The sequence below is a fragment of the Neoarius graeffei genome, chromosome 16, assembly GCF_027579695.1.
Source record: "Neoarius graeffei isolate fNeoGra1 chromosome 16, fNeoGra1.pri, whole genome shotgun sequence".
Taxonomy (NCBI): domain Eukaryota; kingdom Metazoa; phylum Chordata; class Actinopteri; order Siluriformes; family Ariidae; genus Neoarius; species Neoarius graeffei.
The window spans coordinates 16550787-16573302 of NC_083584.1; the positions used below are offsets into that span (position 1 = coordinate 16550787).

Below are 22516 nucleotides of genomic sequence, written 5' to 3' on the forward strand. Positions count from 1 at the left end.
GACATCAGGCATTTTTTTGGTGCTAAAAGAGTAAGTACCGGTAGTAAATATTAGCACTAAGATCTACAGACAATTACAGTACAAGTGTAGGTGCAGTTAGGTTTTATACACTGTTCATGTGAATAAAGAAAATGGGTTCCCAGCAGACAGGAGAGGCACAGCAGGACGAAAGAGAGCAAGACATTCAGCAGGACTGTTTTGCATGTGTGTATATACTGTATGTGACTCATTTGTAGTGTTGATACCCAGTTTGTTCTGACAAAGAAGGTTATCAGGTTGTACTGCTGTTTTTCTTCTGTGGTAGTACTGTATGGTTTGTCATGCTTCTTAATGACATTAAAAATTATTGTTCAGAGTTATTGTGTTGAGTTACTGACACCGACTTCCATAGATGAGACGGGACAGGACCGGGGGGCGATTGATATGATAGTGGACCATGATGGTACCCCCCAATTATGGTGGGGTAATTCACACTCTGAACACAACTAATTCGAGATCTCGAGAAAACAAAACCGTTATTCCGAGATCTCGAGATAACAAAGCAATTATTTCATGATCTCAGCTGGATCACTGTATCTCCGTCGGTAGAGACGAAGCCAGGCCAGTCTTCTGCGGAGGTGCTGCGGACTAATTTTGAAATTATCCCTTATTAAAAGACTTAATGCAATCTCTCCCTGTGTCAACCCCTGATCAAAATATTGTCTTATTAGGTGATCGATTATTCCAGACATTCTAATGACCAAAGTTGCGTCTATACAGAATGAGAAATAGCCCCAAAGTTAGCATATCACAAGTCTCTTGGCGCACCTGAATGAACCATTTCTCAGCTGTTTACTCGAGATCATGAAATAATTGTTTTGTTTTCTCGAGATCTCAGAATAACGGTTTTGTTTTCTCGAGATCTCGAATTAGTTGTGTTGTTTTCTCGAGATCCTGAATTAATTATGTCGTTATCTCGGGATAACAAGGTGAATAAAAAAAAGGATTATATGAAGGGCCTCTCTCGGCTTCCGTAGTATATATTCTCAAATCCCTTGTCTCTTTTTTGTTTCTGTTTAACATACCATTCTGACAGTTTGGCCATATTGAACAGCTTGTTGCACCTTCCATTAAAGTGTTCACTTTTGTACACATCTTCTTGCTTTATTCATTCAGTTGTGGGGAATGGTTAGTAAGATTGATTCTGACCTAGGCTATGTTGAGGTCACATATCTACTTTTTAAGTTCATGCTATAGTGCATACAATTTTAGAGATATAGCCTACATGTGCATATGCATTCTTCTTGGTGTTCTCACAAACAGGTGAAATAAATCAGTTTAAATTTGGCCTATGGACATAGCCTGGCCTATTCTCAGCCATTACAAAATCTGTTGTCTGACCATAATTTAACTGATCTGTATACCACTATGCTACTAGATAACAAAATGCCTGTTTGTTTTATTTCATGTTAGATGTTGATAAATGGGGTGGCACGGTGGTGTAGTGGTTAGCACTGTCGCCTCACAGCAAGAAGGTCCTGGGTTCGAGCCCCGTGGCTGGCGAGGGCCTTTCTGTGTGGAGTTTGCATGTTCTCCCCGTGTCCGCGTGGGTTTCCTCCGGGTGCTCCGGTTTCCCCCACAGTCCAAAGACATGCAGGTTAGGATAACTGGTGACTCTAAATTGATCGTAGGTGTGAGTGTGAATGGTTGTGTGTCTCTATGTGTCAGTCCTGTGATGACCTGGCGACTTGTCCAGGGTGTACCCCGCCTTTCGCCCTTAGTCAGCTGGGATAGGCTCCAGCTTGCCTGCGACCCTGTAGAACAGGATAAAGCGGCTGGAGATAATGAGATGAGATGTTGATAAATGTGAGCTTCAACAAAATGATAAGAGCACCTCTCTGAGTGTCACGTTTACGTAAAAAAAAGGTGTGCGTGCACGAGCATGGTCGCGCGCAAAAGTGTCCCGGTTTCAGACTAGGGAAATCTGGTCACCCTATGGTAACCGTAACTCCACCATTACGCAGTTGTTGATTGTTTTTCTTTATAACAGCATGCTCACAATTTTCTGAAAAGAAGAAAACCTGGAAAAAAAAGCAGGAACCCTGAAAAGTGTCTGAGGACTGTGCTGCTGGTTTGCAAGGTGCTGATGTGTGAAAGCAGTCTTCTTGTCCTCCAGTCCTCATTTCACTGCTTCTGTCTGTAGTATTTTCTCTTTCCAGGACCTTAGAGGTCAGAGGTCACAGCCAGACTAATTTCATTAAAGCTAGCTTTGTAAGGCCAAGTTACAGAAATGCTCCAGCTGGTGCTGCTTCACAAACATAATCCTGAGGAGCTGCTGGAGTACATATTAGGCATAGTCCTGTAGGAGTAGCCTTGTTTGGAAAACAGCCTCGCTCATAACGCTCATAAGGTTGTGGTTTTAAATTTATGACAGGTCATGTGTAGACAGTGCTACTGTGTGTAAATCAGGATGTGGAGTAGAGGAGAGAGATGGTTAGCTGTGGGAGAAGAGCTCCATTAGCTTCTTGTGGCTGGTGGACTGCAGAGAAGTAAAGCAAGATCAAGCTAACAGATGCTGTAGTGGGTTTAAGAAGCAAGAACTTGAGACCAGGGTGATATGATGCCCACTTTTCTACAACATTGCAGGTGTCTTAGTAGCTTTTTCTTTCATTTGTTGATCCTGGGATTGAGATGCTGGCCTCTTCTGCCCCTCGGACCTGCTTGATCCATCCTGGTGCCCTGTGTCTGGTCGGAGTTTTATCGCACCGCTCCTGTGAAGGACGGCCCCATGAGGACAGTTGAGGGTTATACCTGTTAAAACTGTTAATGTTATAGTCATGCTGTCTGTTGTTGCCCAAATGAGGATGGGTTCCCTTTTGAGTCTGGTTCCTCTCGAGGTTTCTTCCTCATGTCGTCTGAGGGAGTTTTTCCTTGCCACCGTCGCCACAGGCTTGCTCATTGGGGATAGATTAGGGATAAAATTAGCTCATGTTTTAAGTCGTTCAAATTCTGTAAAGCTGCTTTGCGACAATGTTTATTGTTAAAAGCGCTATACAAATAAACTTGATTTGATTTGTATATCATAGATTAATTGGTTGGATTGGAAGCAGCTGAAATGGAAAATGGAAACATTTTGCTTTTAACCTTTACAATTGTTCAAATTTAATTACAAAAATAAAAAAAAAATCTCCTCAAGGTTTAGTTTTGTAGACATTACATAAGTATCAGTGAAGTCACTGTTTTTTTTTTTTTAAGCATTACATTACAGGCATTTAGCAGACACTCTTACCCAGAGCGATGTACAATATACCCAGAGCAGTCTGGGGAACAGGTGCTTGGGGGTTAAGTGCCTTGATCAAGGGCACTTCAGCCATTCCTACTGGTCCTGGGAATTTAACTGGCAACCTTTTAGTCCCAAAGCTGTTTCTATTACCAGTAGGCCATGGCGTCCCCATAAATAAAGCTCACGAAACCACAACAAAGGTAAGACCCAGGTGGGACTTGAACCCACAATCCCCAGCTCCGGAGGCTGATGCCTTATCCATTAGGCCACTGGATCCTTGCATGATGAGCAACACTACTGTTTGTAGAAATATATTGCAACACTGCTATAATTAATTTTTTTAAATTTTATTTATTTATTTTTACTACGAACTTTCACATATAACAAAATAAGTTTGTGCCCCACCTTTAATGACAATGAGTCAACGTCTTCAAAAAAAAAATCACAGCCACATGTAATCAAGTCCACAGTCAAATTAACAATATGTGTTAACACCATAAAACAGGGTGGCAGGGTGGTGTAGTGGTTAGCCTTGTTGCCTCACAGCAAGAAGGTTCTTGGATTGAGCCTGGTGGCTGATGGGGGCCTTTCTGTGTGGAGGCTGCATGGGTCTCCTCTGGGTGCTCTGATTTCCCCCAAAGACATGCAGGTTAGGCTACTTATGGCCCTTTTCCACTACCCTTTTTCAGCTCACTTCAGCCCGACACGGCTCGCGTTTCGACTACCAAAAAACAGCACGACTCAGCTCGCTTCAGCCCTGCTTAGCCCCTAAAACTCGCACGGTTTTGGAGTGGGGCTGAAGCGAGCCAAACCGTGCCGAGTGAGGCTGGGGGCGTGAGCAGACACTCCCCTGTGCACTGATTGGTGAGGAGGAGTGTCCTCACATGCCCACACACGCCCTGCGAGCACGCTGGGATCTGTAAACACCGTAAACCCGGAAGAAGAAGAATTACGAATTACGAGAATTATGAAGCCTTATGCGCCTCGCCTCATCTATACGCTCTTGCCAGTATCTGTTGGCGTTGTCGGTGACAACAAGCCACAGCACCAAGACCAGCAACACTAACGACTCCATGTCCTCCATGTTTATTGTTTACTATCCGGGTTGTGAGACTACTGCTTAAAAGCTCACTGATGTCACTGTTTGCGCTGCTTAACGACATCACGTGACGTCCACCCACTTTCGCTAACTCCACCCAATGTGTCCACCCACTTCCAGCCAGCACGGTTCAGCGCGGTTGTAGTCGAAATGCAACTCCAACAGCCCCACTCAGCTCGACTCAGCACGGCACGGCTCAGCCCGACTCAGCCGCGTTTGTAGTGGAAAAGCGGCATTGGTGGCCCTAAATTAACTGTAGGTGTGAATGGTTGTTTCTATGTGTCAGTTCTGCAATGACCTGGTGACTTGTCTAGGGTGTACCCTGCCCATAATCAGCTGGGATAGGCTCCAGCTTGCCTGTAACCCTGCACAGGATAAGTGGTTACAGATGATGGCTGGAGCCATAAAACAAAGGCTTAACAAGCCTTGCTTAGGTGTTGATCACTAACAGTTATTGAGAACAGTGATCACTGGCTTTAAAAAAAAATCTTAAAAGGACTTTATTTTACGAGCTAAAAGCAGTTTTACTCGAGTCTTTACTCTGTAAGCACTGTTGCCATGGCTACTCATAAATGTAAGGTACTCTTTGTCTGTCAGAAAATGCAAGCGATAGATGGATGTAATCGCTGGAAGAGTTTTATTTAAAAACATGCTGGCAAATAGATCCAAATCAGTGACCAAAAAATCAAAATCAGAGTCAAGAAACAAGAAATGGTACAGGTACAGACAGGATATCAAAGGACGGAGACAAAGGGCAAAATTCAAAATACAAAACAGGGTCAGAAACCAGAATATCAACACAGTGGTACAAAAAGCTTGGTAATGTGAGACACAAGGCATAGCACGTATACTTCGCAAAATCTGTATGTAGTGAGAGTCCTTATAAGCACGTGCTGTGATTGTGCTCTAATTTGGAACAGGTACATGGTACTGTGATTAGTTCTAATGGTGCTGCGTCATTAGACACTTGTCTACTGAGAGGACACTCCAGCAAAGCCAGTGATGTTGGATGGAACTATGATGAAGCATGGATGTTTTTCTTTTTCACTGTTACATCTTTTATGACTGTTCTTTCTTTCTTTATACAGAAATCAGGAAGTTCAGAAATATTTAAAGGTCAGGTCTGGAAAAGTATGAAAATGAAAAATTTTCGGAAAAGTACACGTACTACAAATATGAATATTACATTGTTCGAGTAAGACCCTAGACACATCAATGGAAGTCGAAAATTAATTGCCTTTAGAAATGACTGTTAATTAATGACCCGTATAGTTGCACCACAGTGCTGTTGAATTCTTGAATCTGATTGGCCAGAAGGTGCTGCAAGTTTCATATGAAGGCACTCGTTCGAATACATTATCGTTTTTATAGTAGCGGCTCATTCACAGGGACTTGTATAGTGAATACACTATGTAAATCAAAGACAAACAGATTAAAAGTGTTGTTGTTGTTTTGGTGAAATTTATGGGTGGAGTCTCGAGTCTCCGTTGTTTTTCCAATACGGGGAAGTCTTCAGGACTGAAGGCTTTGCGGTATCTCTGGAAAATATATTTTTTTTTCTTATTAACTTTGAAAGAAAACAGAGAGGCTGGTGAAGGAATTATTGTTTCTAGGTGGAAAAAGATTAGTCATTAACTTTTTTTTTTTTAATGCGTGTTTTAGGTAACAATAGAGGGCAAAGAGAGCTGAGTGTTTGTGTTGGTAAGTGCAGGTATTGTTCCCGACCCTGTTGTCCCTGTTAATGTGGTGGAAACATACATTTTTGTGTCTGGGACAAGGAAATGAAAGACACATGGAAGTTTGAAGCCATGGAATGATGATCCACCAGGGGATTTTTAGGGGGAATTGGGTGTGGTGGGGGTGATTGATCAGCTTTATTTGATATTCATTGTAAGTCTGAATTCATGTTTTATGCATTCGGAATAAATCCGTACAAGTCAAGGAATGGAATGTTCAGATCAAGCCATGACAATTTGTGATCTGAGATATCGGTTATCTGAGGTGATCCTGAAAAGCAGTCTGAGACCTGCGGGGATGTGATACATCCAGGCAGGTGTAGTGTCACACCAGGAGATCATATATCCTATCATATCATATCATATCATATCATATCATATCATATCATATCATAGCATAGCATATCATATCATATCATATCATATCATATCATATCATATCATATCATATCATATCATATCTCATCTCTCTATAGGCTGTAAACCTGCCTCGTGCAAGGAAGATGCATTGATAAACATCACACATGTGGCACTTATTGCCAAAGTGTTGTGCATGAATGAAATGAAATGAAACTCACAGGTTGAGCTGCCTCAGGCTGCTTTGCTTTGGCTGGATGTGTGAAACAGACGTAGCTCAGGTGTGCGACTTGTTGGCAGGAGGAAAAAGCGAGCAGCATGTTGGGATTAGACTTGATCCAGAGTCTCAGCCTGGCATCACGCCACCTGCCCCTGGGTTTTCTTTATAAAAGTGCAGGAGGAGGGGCATTTCTCAAGCCTGTGCAAATGCACATTAAAGTAAAATGAGACTTGGGAAGTAGAAGAGACTGTTTGATTTCTAATACCAGTGTTCATGATGTCCATTGTTACGTCTTCTTGGCTCTGTGATGGGGACAACATTGGGATGAACTTCTAATCAGGTGGAAGACTGCGTTCAAGCACCCATTTTAAACAAATTAAGACCATCAAGTGTCTTAGATGAGAAGTTATCAGAGATGTCCACAAGCACTGGCAACCAGCAGTTTTCTCTGCCTACAAAGATGGTCTGCACCGGCTACTCGATCCCAGGAAGAAAAAAAAACAAACACACCTTTCAGTGTTCAAGTAATTTATATAATCTCTGCTGTAAATCCAATTATTTCACTATGAAATTGTTTTCAATTTCCATCCATTATCCATAACCACTTCTCCTGTGCAGGGTCATGGGCAAGCTGGAGCCTATCCCAGCTGACTATGGGCAAGAGGCGGGGTACACCCTGGACAAGTCACCAGATCATCACAGGGCTGACACATAGACACACAACCCTTCACACCTACAATCAATTTAGAGCCACCAATTAGCCTAACCTGCATGTCTTTGGACTGTGGGAGAAACCGGAGCACCCAGAGGAAACCCACACAGGCATGGGGAGAACATGCAAACTCCACATAGAAAGGCCCCTGTCAGCCACTGGGCTCAAACCCAGAACCTTCTTGCTGTGAGGCAACAGTGCTAACCACTGCACCACTGTGCCGCCCTACACAGACATCTGTAGGAAAATTTCATACATATTTTGCAAGTATTTTACAGGGAAATTGTTAGTAATTTATTACCTGAGAATGCACAACAAGCCACCAGAAGGCATGAAAATTTCAAAATTTTCTGGTGTTGGGGGGGATATGCCCTTGGACCCCCAGACCCCCCCAGCATAAGCACACCTACTCCTTTTTTATTTATTTTTATTTTTTAGCCAGTTACTAAAGATTTTCTGGAGAACCCTGGGTTATTAAAATTTTTGAAGTCAGTGACCTCTTTAATGATAAAGTTGTGACACCTCTTGAGAATAAGGATATATTTATCTCATCTCATTATCTCTAGCTGCTTTATCCTGTTCTACAGGGTCGCAGGCAAGCTGGAGCCTATCCCAGCTGACTACGGGCAAAAGGCGGGGTACACCCTGGACAAGTTGCCAGGTCATCACAGGGCTGACACATAGACAACCATTCACACTCACTTTAGTCACCAGTTAACCTAACCTGCATGTCTTTGGGGGAAACCAGAGCACACCCATGCGGACACAGGGAGAACATGCAAACTCCACACAGAAAGGCCCTCGTCAGCCACAGGGCTCAAACCCGGACCTTCTTGCTGTGAGGCGACAGCGCTAACCAGTACACCACCGTGCCACCCCGGATATGTTTATTTTACACTTAATAGTATATGTTATTGGAGCTGAGGGTGGTGTCATGGTTAGCACCGTCACCTCACAGCAAGAAGGTTCTCTGTGTTTGAGCCCAGTGGCTGGCCGATGGGGGCCATTCTTTGTGGAGTTTACATGTTGTCTGCGTGGGTTTCCTCTGGGTGCTCCGGTTTCCCCCACAGTCCAAAGACATGCGGTTAAGTTAACCAGCTACTTTAAATTGCCCATAGGTGAGGGTGCAGAAAGGAACTGGTCACCCTACTGCTGCAATTCTGGCCAAGTCAGCCAAATATGGTTTGCCTCAAGCTTGGATTGGGTTTGGCAATGATGACAACAACATTATTGGAGCTTTAGAGCTTTTATTTTATTCCTGAATGTTTCACCAACATGAGATAAGTTACTAGTTTTTGCTTTATTGATGTTCGGAGTAAATTCATTTAATTGGAATGACCGGTCAACTAACTGTCAGACTTAACTGTTTTTATCAAGCTCCAAATATTTATGGTGATGTTCAGAGTACTGAGACATGCCACGGCTTTTCCTCTGGAAACATCTTGGAAGTTGCGGATGTGTAAAAATTCCCTCTCTGAGGAGGCATTTCCATTCTCGTTCTCAGTCCTATTCAGCTTTTCAGTTTTATTGTCGTGTGAATTAGCTAAGGTCACAGGTCAGATATTTGGCAATGGGATGCTATTCTGAGTCTGTTGGAGCTCTGTCGTGTGTAGCATTCAGTCACTGAGCTGGGAGTTTCACCCAAAGTGTGTGTGTGTGTGTGTGTGTTCACTGAGGGCTGATGATTTGTCCTGTATTTTTATTTTCATGATTTAAGCACTGTGTTTTGAAGAGGTGCCATGGAGACGTTAAGCTCGGTTTGTTTGGGGAAAGGATTCCTTATTTAATGTTTTCAACAGCGCTGTTGTAGATGCTCTATTTGTGGAACACTTGGCTTTGCAGATTCCATAATTTGGCGAAAGATTATAAGGTTGCTTTACCTCTTAAACACCTCTTCCTAACTGTCCTGTTCATACCTGTACGTGTGTGTGTGTGTGTACATGCTATTTTATGTGTTATTGGGATCCAAATGTCCTGAGGTTAGGGTTAGATTTATGTATTATAGCACTAATCAGCTGCATTAAAATGTATTTCAGTGAAAGGTCCTCACAAGGATAATAAGACAAATGTGTGTGTGTGTGTGTGTGTGTGTGTGTGTGTATACCTACTGAGGACCAAATGTCCCCACAAGGACAGTAAAATCTGACAATTTCGACCTTGTGGGGACATTTGGATGGTCCCCACAAGGAAATTGCTGTTGTTGTGCTTTAAAAAATAAAAAAAAGAGCCAAAAAGTTTCCTTTTCATTTATTGAGGTTAGGGTTCGAGTTTAGGTGCAGGCACAGCATTAATTAACTGCAATAATAATTAGTCAATGGAAGATCCTCACAAGGATACTGAGACAGACATGTGTGTGTGTGTTAAAGAAATTGGATTAAAGAAAATATATAGCATGCATTGCATATATCTAGCTATTTGACCCCATGGGCCTTTCAGGAAGTTTGAATGATGCAACTTCCTGTTAGATATGCAATGTGTAAAATAATCCAACTATCAAAAAAATAATAATGAAATGAAATGAATGAATGAATGAATGAATGAATATACAAATAAATAAATGAATAAATTTTCAGTGCGGAAAGTTCAGGAAATTGAAATAACTGAAATATTATTGTATACATTTAACTAACATGCCTTATATTAAATAGTTGGATTATGTTTTTAAATGTGTGTTTAGGGAGATAATGGATTGTTTTTACAGTTAAATAGGTCCCTGGCTTCAGAAAGTTTGAAAACCTTTGGTCTACAGCACAGGTTTTGACTTAGACAACTGCCAAACATTTTCATGCTTAATTAAAGGGAATTAAAACAATAAATCTAAACATGCTAAGAGTGTGATAGGAAATGTGTTTGAGAATGAGGCTGATCGAAATCAGCTCGACATATGTATATATTTACAGTTGCTATTTATTTCTTTCTAGCCAATGTCTGGAAACCTTTAAATCCACACCCGATGTTCTCCATTCTGCCGTAACTTGGCCGTTTTCTCGCTTCTCTCCCTGTTTAGTCTGTTGCCATGCCTCGCGTCGCTCTGCGCTCAGCCTCTGAATAAAAGGCATCTGCTAAGCAAATAAATAATGCCATAAAAATCCTACAGTGTTTTGTAGACAGCATGAGCAAAGTCTTCCCACATGTTTAATTAATGCAGGAAAGAAAAGGACAGTGTAAAAAAAAAAAAAAAGAGTAGAATCGGGGGCGATTCAGAATGAGGGTCCAGTTGAGTCGCAAAATGCTTTCGATGCCAAATCCTGTGCAGAGGTGAAGCGTAGCATGAAGATGTCTCACTTTAAACAAACAAAAAACCCAAAGCAAAAACTTTCACCTCAGAACTGTTTTATTTAAAGCTCCACTGAACCAAAAATGTGATTTTTCTTTTAAAGTTAACATATCCTTTGTGTATGAGTCAGTAGATCAAACATTAGCAAAGTGCTAATTCAATATACAAAACGATGAGGTAAATGGAAACATTTAGCTGCAGAGCTGTATGCTAACCACTATCTCTTAATATACACAATGCAAAAACAAATACAGACAATTCTGAAACTTCGCCATGTCCTCATGCTATCTCACATATTTCCCTCCGAAACTGGCTTGTAATTGTTGCAGGTTCACACTACTGGGATTTTAGCTTGTTTTAGGCTAGCTAGCTAAAGTTACAGTGGTGCTTGAAAGTTTGTGAACCCTTTAGAATTTTCTATATTTCTGCATAAATATGACCTAAAACATCATCGGATTTTCACACAAGTCCTAAAAGTAGAGAAAGAGAACCCAGTTAAACAAATGAGACAGAAATATTATACTTGCTCATTTATTTATTGAAGAAAATGATCCAATATTACATATCTGTGAGTGGCAAAAGTATGTGAACCTTTGCTTTCAGTATCTGGTGTGACCCCCTTGTGCAGCAATAACTGCAACTAAATGTTTGCGATAACTGTTGATCAGTCCTGCACACCGGCTTGGAGGAATTTTAGCCCGTTCCTCCATACAGAACAGCTTCAACTCTGGGATGTTGGTGGGTTTCCTCACATGATCTGCTCACTTCAGGTCCTTCCACAACATTTAGATTGGATTAAGGTCAGAACTTTGACTTGGCCATTCCAAAACATTAACTTTATTCTTCTTTAACCATTCTTTGGTAGAACGACTTGTGTGCTTAGGGTTGTTGTCTTGCTGCATGGCCCACCTTCTCTTGAGATTCAGTTCATGGACAGATGTCCTGACATTTTCCTTAAGAATTCGGTGGTATAATTCAGAATTCATTGTTCCATCAATGATGGCAAGCCATCCTGGCCCAGATGCAGCAAAACAGGCCCAAACCATGATACTACTACCACCATGTTTCACAGATGGGATAAGGTTCTTATGCTGGAATGCAGTGTTTTCCTTTCTCCAAACATAACGCTTCTCATTTAAACCAAAAAGTTCTATTTTGGTCTCATCCATCCACAAAATATTTGTCCAATAGCCTTCTGGCTTGTCCACATGATCTTTAGCAGACTGTAGACAAGCAACAATGTTCTTTTTGGAGAGCAGTGGCTTTCTCCTTGCAGCCCTGCCATGCACACCATTGTTGTTCAGTGTTCTCCTGATGGTGGGCTCATGAACATTAACATTAGCCAATGTGAGAGAGGCCTTCAGTTGCTTAGAAGTTACCCTGGGGTCCTTTGTGACCTCGCTGACTATTACACGCCTTGCTTTTGGAGTGATCTTTGTTGGTCGCCCACTCCTGGGGAGGGTAACAATGGTCTTGAGTTTCCTCCATTTGTACACAGTCTGTCTGTCTGTGGATTGGTGGAGTCCAAACTCTTTAGAGATGGTTTTGTAACCTTTTCCAGCCTGATGAGCATCAGCAACACTTTTTCTGAGGTCCTCAGAAATCTCCTTTGTTCGTGCCATGATACACTTCCACAAACATGTGTTGTGAAGATCAGACTTTGATAGATCCCTGTTCTTTAAATAAAACAGGGTGCCCACTCACACCTGATTGTCATCCCATTGATTGAAAACACCTGACTCTAATTTCACCTTCAAATTAACTGCTAATCCTAGAGGTTCACATACTTTTGCCACTCACAGATATGTAATATTGGATCATTTTCCTCAATAAATAAATGACCAAGTATAATATTTTTGTCTCATTTGTTTAACTGGATTCTCTTTATCTACCTTTAGGACTTGTGTGAAAATCCGATGATGTTTTAGGTCATATTTATGCAGAAATATAGAAAATTCTAAAGGGTTCACAAACTTTCAAGCACCACTGTAGTTATGGAAAAATATGATTGTTATAGTGTAATTTGTGGTCTTTTAAGAGAAGAAGAGAAAGAAACCTTTATTTGTCACATGCACACCAAGCACAGTAAAATTCATCCTCTGCATTTAACCCATCTGAAGCAGTGAACACACGCACACACACCCAGAGCAGTGGGCAGCCACACTACAGCGCCCGGGGAGCAGTCAGGGGTCAGGTGCCTTGCTCAAGGGCACTTCAGCCCAAGGCCGCCTCACGTTAACCTAACCTGCATGTCTTTGGACTGTGGGGGAAACCGGAGCACCCGGAGGAAACCCACGCAGACACGGGGAGAACATGCAAACTCCACACAGAAAGGCCCTCGCCGGCCGCTGGGTCCGAACCCGTAACCTTCTTGCTGTGAGACGACAGTGCTAACCACTACATTATGTTCCTGTTTGAACAATTGCTAAGAAGTTGATGATGTAAATCAAAACTCTGAGATTGAAATCTCATTCATGGTTACCTGTGACATGTCTGAGCTAGTTTTTTAGCAGTTAAATAGCTGGCTAGTTCATCTCATCTCATTATCTCTAGCCGCTTTATCCTTCTACAGGGTCGCAGGCAAGCTGGAGCCTATCCCAGCTGACTACGGGCAAAAGGCGGGGTACACCCTGGACAAGTTGCCAGGTCATCACAGGGCTGACACATAGACACAGACAACCATTCACACCTACGGTCAATTTAGAGTCACCAGTTAACCTAACCTGCATGTCTTTGGACTGTGGGGGAAACCGGAGCACCCGGAGGAAACCCACACGGACACGGGTAGAACATGCAAACTCCACACAGAAAGGCCCTCGCCGGCCACGGGGCTCAAACCCGGACCTTCTTGCTGTGAGGCGACAGCGCTAACCACTACACCACCGTGCCGCCTAGCTGGCTAGTTAACTTAGCTAATAATAGTGATGAACAAATAGAGCAGCGGCTACAATTATCGACACGTTAATGATCTTTTGGCTGTTGTAAAAGTAGAAAAGACTTTCTGTGCATGAATAATTACTCAAACTTCCACTGGGGAAAAATGATTTGATTCACGATTATTTAGCGTATCAGATCACATGACACCATTCCACAATTATCGACACCTTTGTCCACAGTTATCGACACCGTTCCACAATTATCGACATACAGATGATTATTTATTAAAAAAATAATCGGTATGTGGTATTAAGTTAACAAAACATATTTTTATTTAAAATTTGTTTTACATAGACTTATATTTAGTGCAAAATATCTTTTACGTAAATATATCGATGTCGGTGTTTACGTAAATGAGGAAGTAATTCTAATATTTGTAAACAAATGAACTGATAATGTTTAACCTGCATTAGAAAATCTTTTTGTTCCACTTTCTAAGTATTTTCATAGATCATATTTTGTGAATCATTTGTTGTTGTTTGTATTAATTTATAGTTTTGTAGTTTACCAATAAACGTCAACAGGCAATTGATATTGTAACCACATGAAAATCCAGGTCAAAGGTCGCATGTCATTCCTTGAAAAAAACGTTTTCTGAACGGAATAGAAAAATCTGAATATTTCAAGCATGTAATTTTTTTATATGCTAGGAATTTAATTCTGGTTTAATTCTATTTATTGCAATAGAATTCCAAATACTCTATAAGCATTCTATTCTGCTATGAATCAGAAAAATTATTATAAAATCACAGCGCTTTTATTTTTTTAAAGTACTTCAACTACTTCGACAATATTACACAAAGATTGATCCATAACAGTTGTAAATGTCACTTACTTCCACAGGGTGTTGATAATGGTGGACACCGGTGAAAGTGATGACTGTTATCGACATCTCACGCACGTGACTTCTCAACTGTGCGTTTAGATACAAAATGGCGACTGTTGAATGAAAGAGGAAGAAACAAAGTAGGTTTCGACAAGGAGGTCATGAAATATTGGTGAATTTGAGAAGTAAAAGCATGTCCATGATCTTTCCACTATGCTCACCTGCAATGATAACGTCCCGGTTTTCCTCAAATTGGTGATTGTGCTAAAAAAAATTCCATCTCAGGTAACGAGCTGCGTCATCAGACGACAAGATCAAAGGGTGAGGGGGCGGGGTCTTCCGTTTGATAAATTAACCAATAATAACTGTTGGAACTGAAAGTCACCTTTGTAAAATTGTTTTTAATTGATAAATCTGAAAAGGTGTCGATAATTATGAACTGTTGATAATTGTAGCTGGCGCTCTAGTTTTTATTATGCTGTTTGTTGATGGGCTTAGCAACTGTTCAATAAATCATTGTATATTAATAAAAATTCACTGTAAAGGGTAAAGATTCAAATCAAAACTTCAATAATGGAATCCCACTTCTGCAAAACTGCACCAATGACAAGCTAGTTTGCTAAAAGTCAGTTACCCTGCTAGCAAGTTTAGCTAATAATGATATCGAACAAATCATGATTGTTGTGAAATATTTTGACAGACTTGGATAGCGGCGGCACGGTGGTGTAGTGGTTAGCGCTGTCGCCTCACAGCAAGAAGGTCTGGGTTCGAGCCCTGTGGCCGGCGAGGGCCTTTCTGTGCGGAGTTTGCATGTTCTCCCCATGCCCGCGTGGGTTTCCTCCGGGTGCTCCGGTTTCCCCCACAGTCCAAAGACATGCAGGTTAAGTTAACTGGTGACTCTAAATTGACCGTAGGTGTGAATGGTTGTCTGTGTCTATGTGTCAGCCCTGTGATGACCTGGCGACTTGTTCAGGGTGTACCCTGAACAAGATAATGAGATGAGATAAGCTGGTTAACTAGCTTGCTAGCTATCTTCGCTAATAATAATAAATCTCATTATCTCTAGCCGCTTTATCCTGTTCTACAGGGTCGCAGGCAAACTGGAGCCTATCCCAGCTGACTATGGGCAAAAGGCAGGGTACACCCTGGACAAGTCACCAGGCCATCACAGGGCTGACACACAGACAACCATTCACACCTACGGTCAATTTAGAGTCACCAGTTAACCTAACCTGCATGTCTTTGGACTGTGGGGGAAACTGGAGCACCTGGAGGAAACCCACACGGACAACATGCAAACTTCACACAGAAAGGCCCTCACTGGCCACAGGGCTCAAACCCAGACCTTCTTGCTGTGAGGCGACAGCGCTAACCACTACACCACCGTACCGCCCTAATGATAAATCTCATCTCATTATCTCTAGCCGCTTTATCCTGTTCTACAGGGTCGCAGGCAAGCTGGAGCCTATCCCAGCTGACTATGGGCAAAAGGCAGGGTACACCCTGGACAAGTCACCAGGCCATCACAGGGCTGACACACAGACAACCATTCACACCTACGGTCAATTTAGAGTCACCAGTTAACCTAACCTGCATGTCTTTGGACTGTGGGAGAAACTGGAGCACCTGGAGGAAACCCACACAGACAACATGCAAACTTCACACAGAAAGGCCCTCACCGGCCACGGGGCTCGAACCCAGACCTTCTTGCTGTGAGGCGACAGCGCTAACCACTACACCACCATACCGCCCTAATGATAAATCACTGAGAAAATAATTAAAGCTGCATTTCAAAACTGAAAAGACTCTTGTGGTAACATGCAGCAACCTTGTGCTAGTTTACTAGCAGTTATCTCAATAAATCCCACGTGTATTCACCTGTCACATGTGTATGCTAGTTTACTAGCAGCTGACTAGCTGGCTAACTATTTACCGTATGATGGCATGAGGACATGATGGTGTTTCTATATTGTGTGTTTGTGTTTTTTTTTTGGATATATCCTTGTATATTTACAGTATTACAATGAAAAATATATACAGTATATATCTATCTATCTATCTATCTATCTATCTATCTATCTATCTATCTATCTATATATATATATATATATATATATAGTCGTCATTTCTTACACAGTTTTCTACATTAGATTACATGTAATGGTTGGAAGTGACATGTTCAGCTGCACTTACAGTAGGTAAAGGGATCATATTCAGAGAAACATCTGAGGTCCCAGGGCACAAAGAGCTTTAAAGACCCGTAAAACATTTGTGGTAACTTCCGCATGAACAGGCTTTAGACGAGTGTAAACATTAAACGAGTCAGAGAGGATGCTAGCCAGGCAGAGAGCAGCAGATGAGTCTCTCATTGAAAAGAACCACAGACAGGTGCCAGGTGCAGCTTAACTATCATCAGGCTAGACTGTGCCATAACTCTATCCCATAATGACAGTTGCGTCCAGCCATCTGCAGGACTGATTTTAACACAGCTGCCGTTTTTGAGCTTCCAGAGAACGACAGGCACATGCGCTGCTTGGACAACTTCTCCACCTCCAAACGGCATGCTGTTCCTGTTTTAGTGCAATCCACCATACAGTAAAGGAAACTACAAATATGAATAGGAGGGCAGCATGGTAATGTAGTGGTTAGTACTGTTGCCTCACAGCAAGAAGTTTCAGGGTTTGAATCTCATGGCTGACTGGGGCCTTTCTGTGCAGGGTTTGTATGATGTTCTTGTAGCTGCATGGGTTTCCTTCCACAGTCCAGTTGATTGGCAACTGGATAATCTAAATTGCCCATAGGTATGAGTGTGAATGGTTGTTTGTCTCTGTGATAGACCTCCTTCTTCTTGAGCCAAGTGTCACACAGCGCCTTTACAAGCCTTGACCATTCCTTTTTGTCATTGGCAATTCTTCAAATGTGATGGAACATCCTTCTAGGTCTCTGATAACAGTCACTACGTTTACATGCACGTAGAGAGAATCGAATTTCTGCCGGTGCTCGACTGAAATCGAAGTTCAAAATGCCATGTATACACCTTAATTCGGCTGAAATTGAACCGAACTTGATTTCTCGGAATCGAGCTACACGACCTAGTTTATGCGATTTCTGCCGAGCTACTTTGTGCATGTATACCCTATCGAGCTAGTTGTCGAGCTACTTCCGGAAGTGACGAGTGACGAGACCACAAGCGGGAAACACAACAGCCTCGGTCGGCATGACAACAGTAGTAGCGAGCAGCAGAAGAGGTCAGGAGGAACAAACGAAGAAGAGAAAATGGCGATGTAGAGCTCTCTGAAGTGTGGGTGGAGCACAGAGGACGGCAGGACAAAGCTTCTGGTACTAATAAGCTTTTTATTGTCAGACTTTTCAGTTTAACAGCCTACTTTTATTCTTGAGAGAAAAACACACACAACAGGCTAATTTTATTCTTGAGAGAAAAACACACACACACACACACACGCGCGTGCGCGCGCGCGCTGTGTTCTAGTCCCGGGATGAGCTCTCCCCTCTACTCTCCCTCTGCCTCCTTAAATAGGGCGCGGTTACTGGGAAGACACACAAACACAGGTTAATTACCGTCAGGTTTAGTTATTCTGCCACTCACCTTCCCTGGCTCCGCCCTCCTGTCACAGACCGGCGCTTGACCACGCCCCCACTGCTACAGGCAAGCAGAAACGTGCACTTCTGGAGCAATGAGGAGACAGAGTTCATGCTCATTCAGCTTAAGGAGTTGAATATATTAAAATTCATGGACGGGAGAAAAACGCGCAATGGAGAACACGGAACTGATAACTTTGTTTACACTCTTGAATAGCTCTTCTTCATGACGACAACCGGAAGTGTACCAACACGATGGGGTGTGTTGCGCCACCTGTGGCTCGGGTGCACAATGCACCTCACACAATAGCCCGATTTCAGTTGTGTGCATGTAGGATTGGATTTCTCTGGCACCCTGCTGGGACCTTCAGCTCGATTACCGACAGCAGCTCGATTTGGATGTGCATGTAAACGTAGTCACTGTCTCTCCATCTCATTCTTTGTCAACCAGGCCTTCGTGCTCCTCATGGGTTCCAAAAGAGGAGTCTACGGGTAATTCGGGAAGGTGCCATCCTTACTACATGGCCAAACCATGTTAGTCATTTATTTCGTAGTATGTTTATTACTGGAGGTTGGTTCATGCATTGGTCTAATTCCTTATTTGAGATGTGGTCCATCCAGCTGATATTGTGAATTCTTCTAAGACAACAATTATAAAAGGATGAAAGACGTTGTTCTTCCCTGATGGTTGTGTTCCAGGTTTCTGCACCATGAAGAAGAGTGATGGTAACGACTGCTTGGAAAATTTTCAACTTTGTGGTTAAACTTATCAACTTGTGCTTCATTATTGGTAATATTTTGTTAAAAGCTCCAGCTGCCTTTCCATTTCTATTATCTATCTCTTGAGTGAGTTCTCCATTTGCAGTGAGAATACTTCCAAGATAAGTAAACTCATTGACGTTTTCTAGTATCTCATTGTGTCTCAACTGTGAGCTGGCCTAGTGGTTAGTGTGTCCACCTCTTGATTGGGAGATCGTGAGTTCTACTCATGGTCCGGTCATACCAAAGACCATCATAAAACTGGTACTTACTGGCAAGGCACGCTGCAATACAGATGTGAGTGGGGAAGTCAAACTCTCATGGTTACTAGAGGACTAGCCCCCCACTGTAACCCTGACTATATAATAGGTGAGAGGTTGAGGGCTACCGAAATGGAGATCAGCACTGCACCCATGTGCTTCAAGGAGTTGGGTAGTACTGGGACAGTTGACTGCCTGGGAAGACCATATCATGGCGTGAGAGGGACTTTGACTTGACTCATTATGTCTCAGTGTGATGGTAAGCATTGTTGGCTCTCCTGTGACAGACATCACCTTACTCTTCTTTACATTTACAATCAGACCCACTGTGTTTGCTTTTTCTTCTAAGTATGATGTTGCAAACTGTAATCTAGTTTCATCTTCCTTGAGGACGGCAATATCATCAGCATAGTCAAGATCAGAGAGTCATTTCTGTTGATACCTGGAGCTCGTTCATCTTTCAATTATGATACCCAAATCATTCTTATCCAGAGTCTCCCTTAATACCCAATCAATGATTATTCCAAATAGCAGAGGGGACCATATGTATATAGCCTTGCCTTACTCCAGTTGTTACAGGAAACCAGCTAGTCATTGCTGCGACCTGCCCAGGGTGTGCCCTGCCTCTTGCCTAAAGTCAGCTGCGATTGGCTCCAGCTTCCCCTGTGACCCTGATGGATAAGTACAGTAGTGTAGATGATGGATGGATGGATATGAGTAGAAGGCTCACTATGTGGGTTTTTTCTTTTTAGACAGCTTGGTCAGACTTCATGTTAAAACTGTTAAAATTTTATAATCACGTTCTCTGTTATCACCCAAATGAGGATGGGTTCCCTTTTGAGTCTGGTTCCTCTCGAGGTTTTTTCCTCATGTCGTCTGAGGGAGTTGCCACAGGCTTACTCATTGGGGATAGACTAGGGATAGACTAGGGATAAAATTAGACTAGGGATAAAATTAAAATTTGTGACAGTGTCTATTGTTGAAAGTGCTATAAAAATAAACTTGACTTGACTTGGTTTACAGGGAATCTGGTTGACACTGGAAGTGTGCATCAAGACTTGCATCCTATAGGACATGCCAAAAAAGTCACACGATTAGGAGGTTTATACTTTCCTGCAGTCAGATAGGAAGCACACAGGACAAAGAAAGACCACAATCATTCACATGAAAGCACAACATTCATTCATTCATCCATTCATCCTTAGTAACTGCCTGGTCAGGGTCACAGTTGTTTAAATAAGGTTACTACTTTATTTGTATTTGGGTAAATAGGTCTAACTAACATTGTTAGAAAATATGATGGGCAGGTCCAAACAAAAATAATAACTGTGGGATAAAATAAACAGTTTCAAGGGGAAGTCATGGCCTAAAGGTTAGCAAAGCAGCTTTGGGACCAAAAGGTTGCCAGTTTGATTCCCTGGACCAGCAGGGATGGCCGAAGTGCCATTGAGCAAGGCACCTAACCCCCCAACTGCTCCCCAGGCTGCTCTGGGTATGTTGTATGTTGCTCTGGATAAGAGCTAAATGCCATTAATGTAATGTTTCACCCTCATCTCTAGTTGACACCAATAACAAACCGGAGTGATGTAGCTGAGGTCGAGGAATTGTAACAACCAGATATTTGTGGGTGCTCCGGTTTCCCCCACAGTCCAAAGACATGCAGGTTAGGTTAACTGGTGACTCTAAATTGACCGTAGATGTGAGTGTGAATGGTTGTCTGTGTCTATGTGTCAGCCCTGTGATGACCTGGCGACTTGTCCAGCGTGTACCCCGCCTTTTGCCCGTAGTCAGCTGGGATAGGCTCCAGCTTGCCTGCGACCCTGTAGAACAGGATAAAGTGGCTAGAGATAATGAGATGAGATGAGAGATATTTGTGCTTCTGAGTTTCCCCCCCCAGTGTTTTCCACTGACTGGAAGACTTCAGCGACTGGAGAGCAGTAGGGTTCATACTAGTGCATCTCAAACAATTAGAATATCATGAAAAAGTGAATTTTTTCATACTTCAATTCAGAAAATTAAACTTATATATATATATATATATATATATATATATATATATATATATATATATATATACCCAGGGTTCTCAAAGTTGGGTCTGGGGACCTCTAGGGGTCCATGAAGCATAGTCAGCATAGTCAGGGGGTCCTTGATGGTGGAAATGACAACACACCATTATCAAAGTTATTATGCTTATAAATAATGCAAACTAGAATGTAATGAACATTTTAATCCAAATGGATTTGATGTGTGGAAAGTTCAGACATTCAGAAAATCTCTGGCCCCAACCGTAAAATAAATCTGTACAGAAGGGTCTTTTTTTTACATTTAGAGTGGCCCTGAGTGGAAACAGTTTGGAAACCCCAGGTCTACAGTGTTATGTTGTGCTATGCGTATAAAATTGCCACATTTCTCCTTTCAGGCAAACTGATCGATGTCTTGCGTGTACTGGAGCTGTCCGATAGCATGGAGGGCGTGTACATGGAGGCGGGGCTGTGCACACATAGAGCTGACACTGAGGAAGTGGACATGGCATTCAGGATAGACAAGAAGATCCAGCTCAGTGCTCCAACCCTGCAGTTCTTCCCAGGTATGCACATGTAAATGTAATAAATGAGAATGTAATCTGTAATCTCTCATGTCAGAATTTTAGAGGCGAAAATACAAAAAAAAAAAAAAAAAAATATATATATATATATATATATATATATATATATATATATATAAAATCAGAGGTGGACAAAGCAACCAACTTCATTACTTAAGTCAAAGTACAGAGCCCACTGGTCAAATGTTACTCCGATACAAGTGAAAGTTGTACAGTCAAATTTTTACTTAAGTTAAAGTACTGAAGTACTTGCTTTTAAAAAATACTAAAGTATTAAAAGTACATTTTCTGTCAACGCATCGTTGTATTATTGTCACAATGCTTACAAAACCTAATGCTGTTACCAAAGACAGAAATGTGAATTCACAAAATGAACGCATGCCGTGCCATCATGGTGGTTTAACATTAAGCTAGCTAGTCAGTAACGCTCTAGCTGACATGCTAGCAAACTCTTTTCAAACTCTAAATCATATTGGGTAGCTAACATTACTAGAAAAGAAAGATTTCTACATTCTGTTTATTTGGCAAGATTATGCTAAAACATATTTCGGAAAGGACTCCAGATAAGTTAACATTATTCATGTTAGCGTAGCTCCGTTTTTACATGCTAACTAACAGTGTCCAAGTTAACTAGCTATGTAAAACGTTAGCTGTGGACAAGGCGATGGCAACTTGGTGGACAAATCCATAGAAAGTCATTTGACTAACCAGACTGCATAGCTATTGCAACCTTATTGCTAGCTCTAAAAGCACAAACAAAGTCGTTGCAAGCTTTCTCTTGGAATAAAACCTCAATATGCTCCTGCAGGTCGGCCGACTAGTGGCCTACTGGTAGCGTGTCCGCCTCTCGATTGGGAGATCGT

General features: G+C 42.0%; 1 protein-coding gene and 1 non-coding gene across 5 annotated transcripts in view; one reads left to right on the forward strand and one right to left on the reverse strand.

The window, feature by feature from the left end:
- col5a3a (collagen, type V, alpha 3a) overlaps positions 1 to 22516 on the forward strand; it is a 243094-nt gene that overhangs the window by 12858 nt on the left and 207720 nt on the right. For all 4 annotated transcript variants that reach the window (XM_060942576.1, XM_060942577.1, XM_060942578.1 and 1 more), the window contains exon 2: positions 21468 to 21635. In XM_060942576.1, coding sequence (XP_060798559.1) covers positions 21468 to 21635 — 168 coding nt within the window. The remainder of the gene's footprint in view (positions 1 to 21467; positions 21636 to 22516) is intronic.
- trnar-ccg (transfer RNA arginine (anticodon CCG)) lies at positions 3466 to 3538 on the reverse strand. The gene has a single exon. It is a non-coding gene; the product is annotated as a tRNA-Arg (tRNA).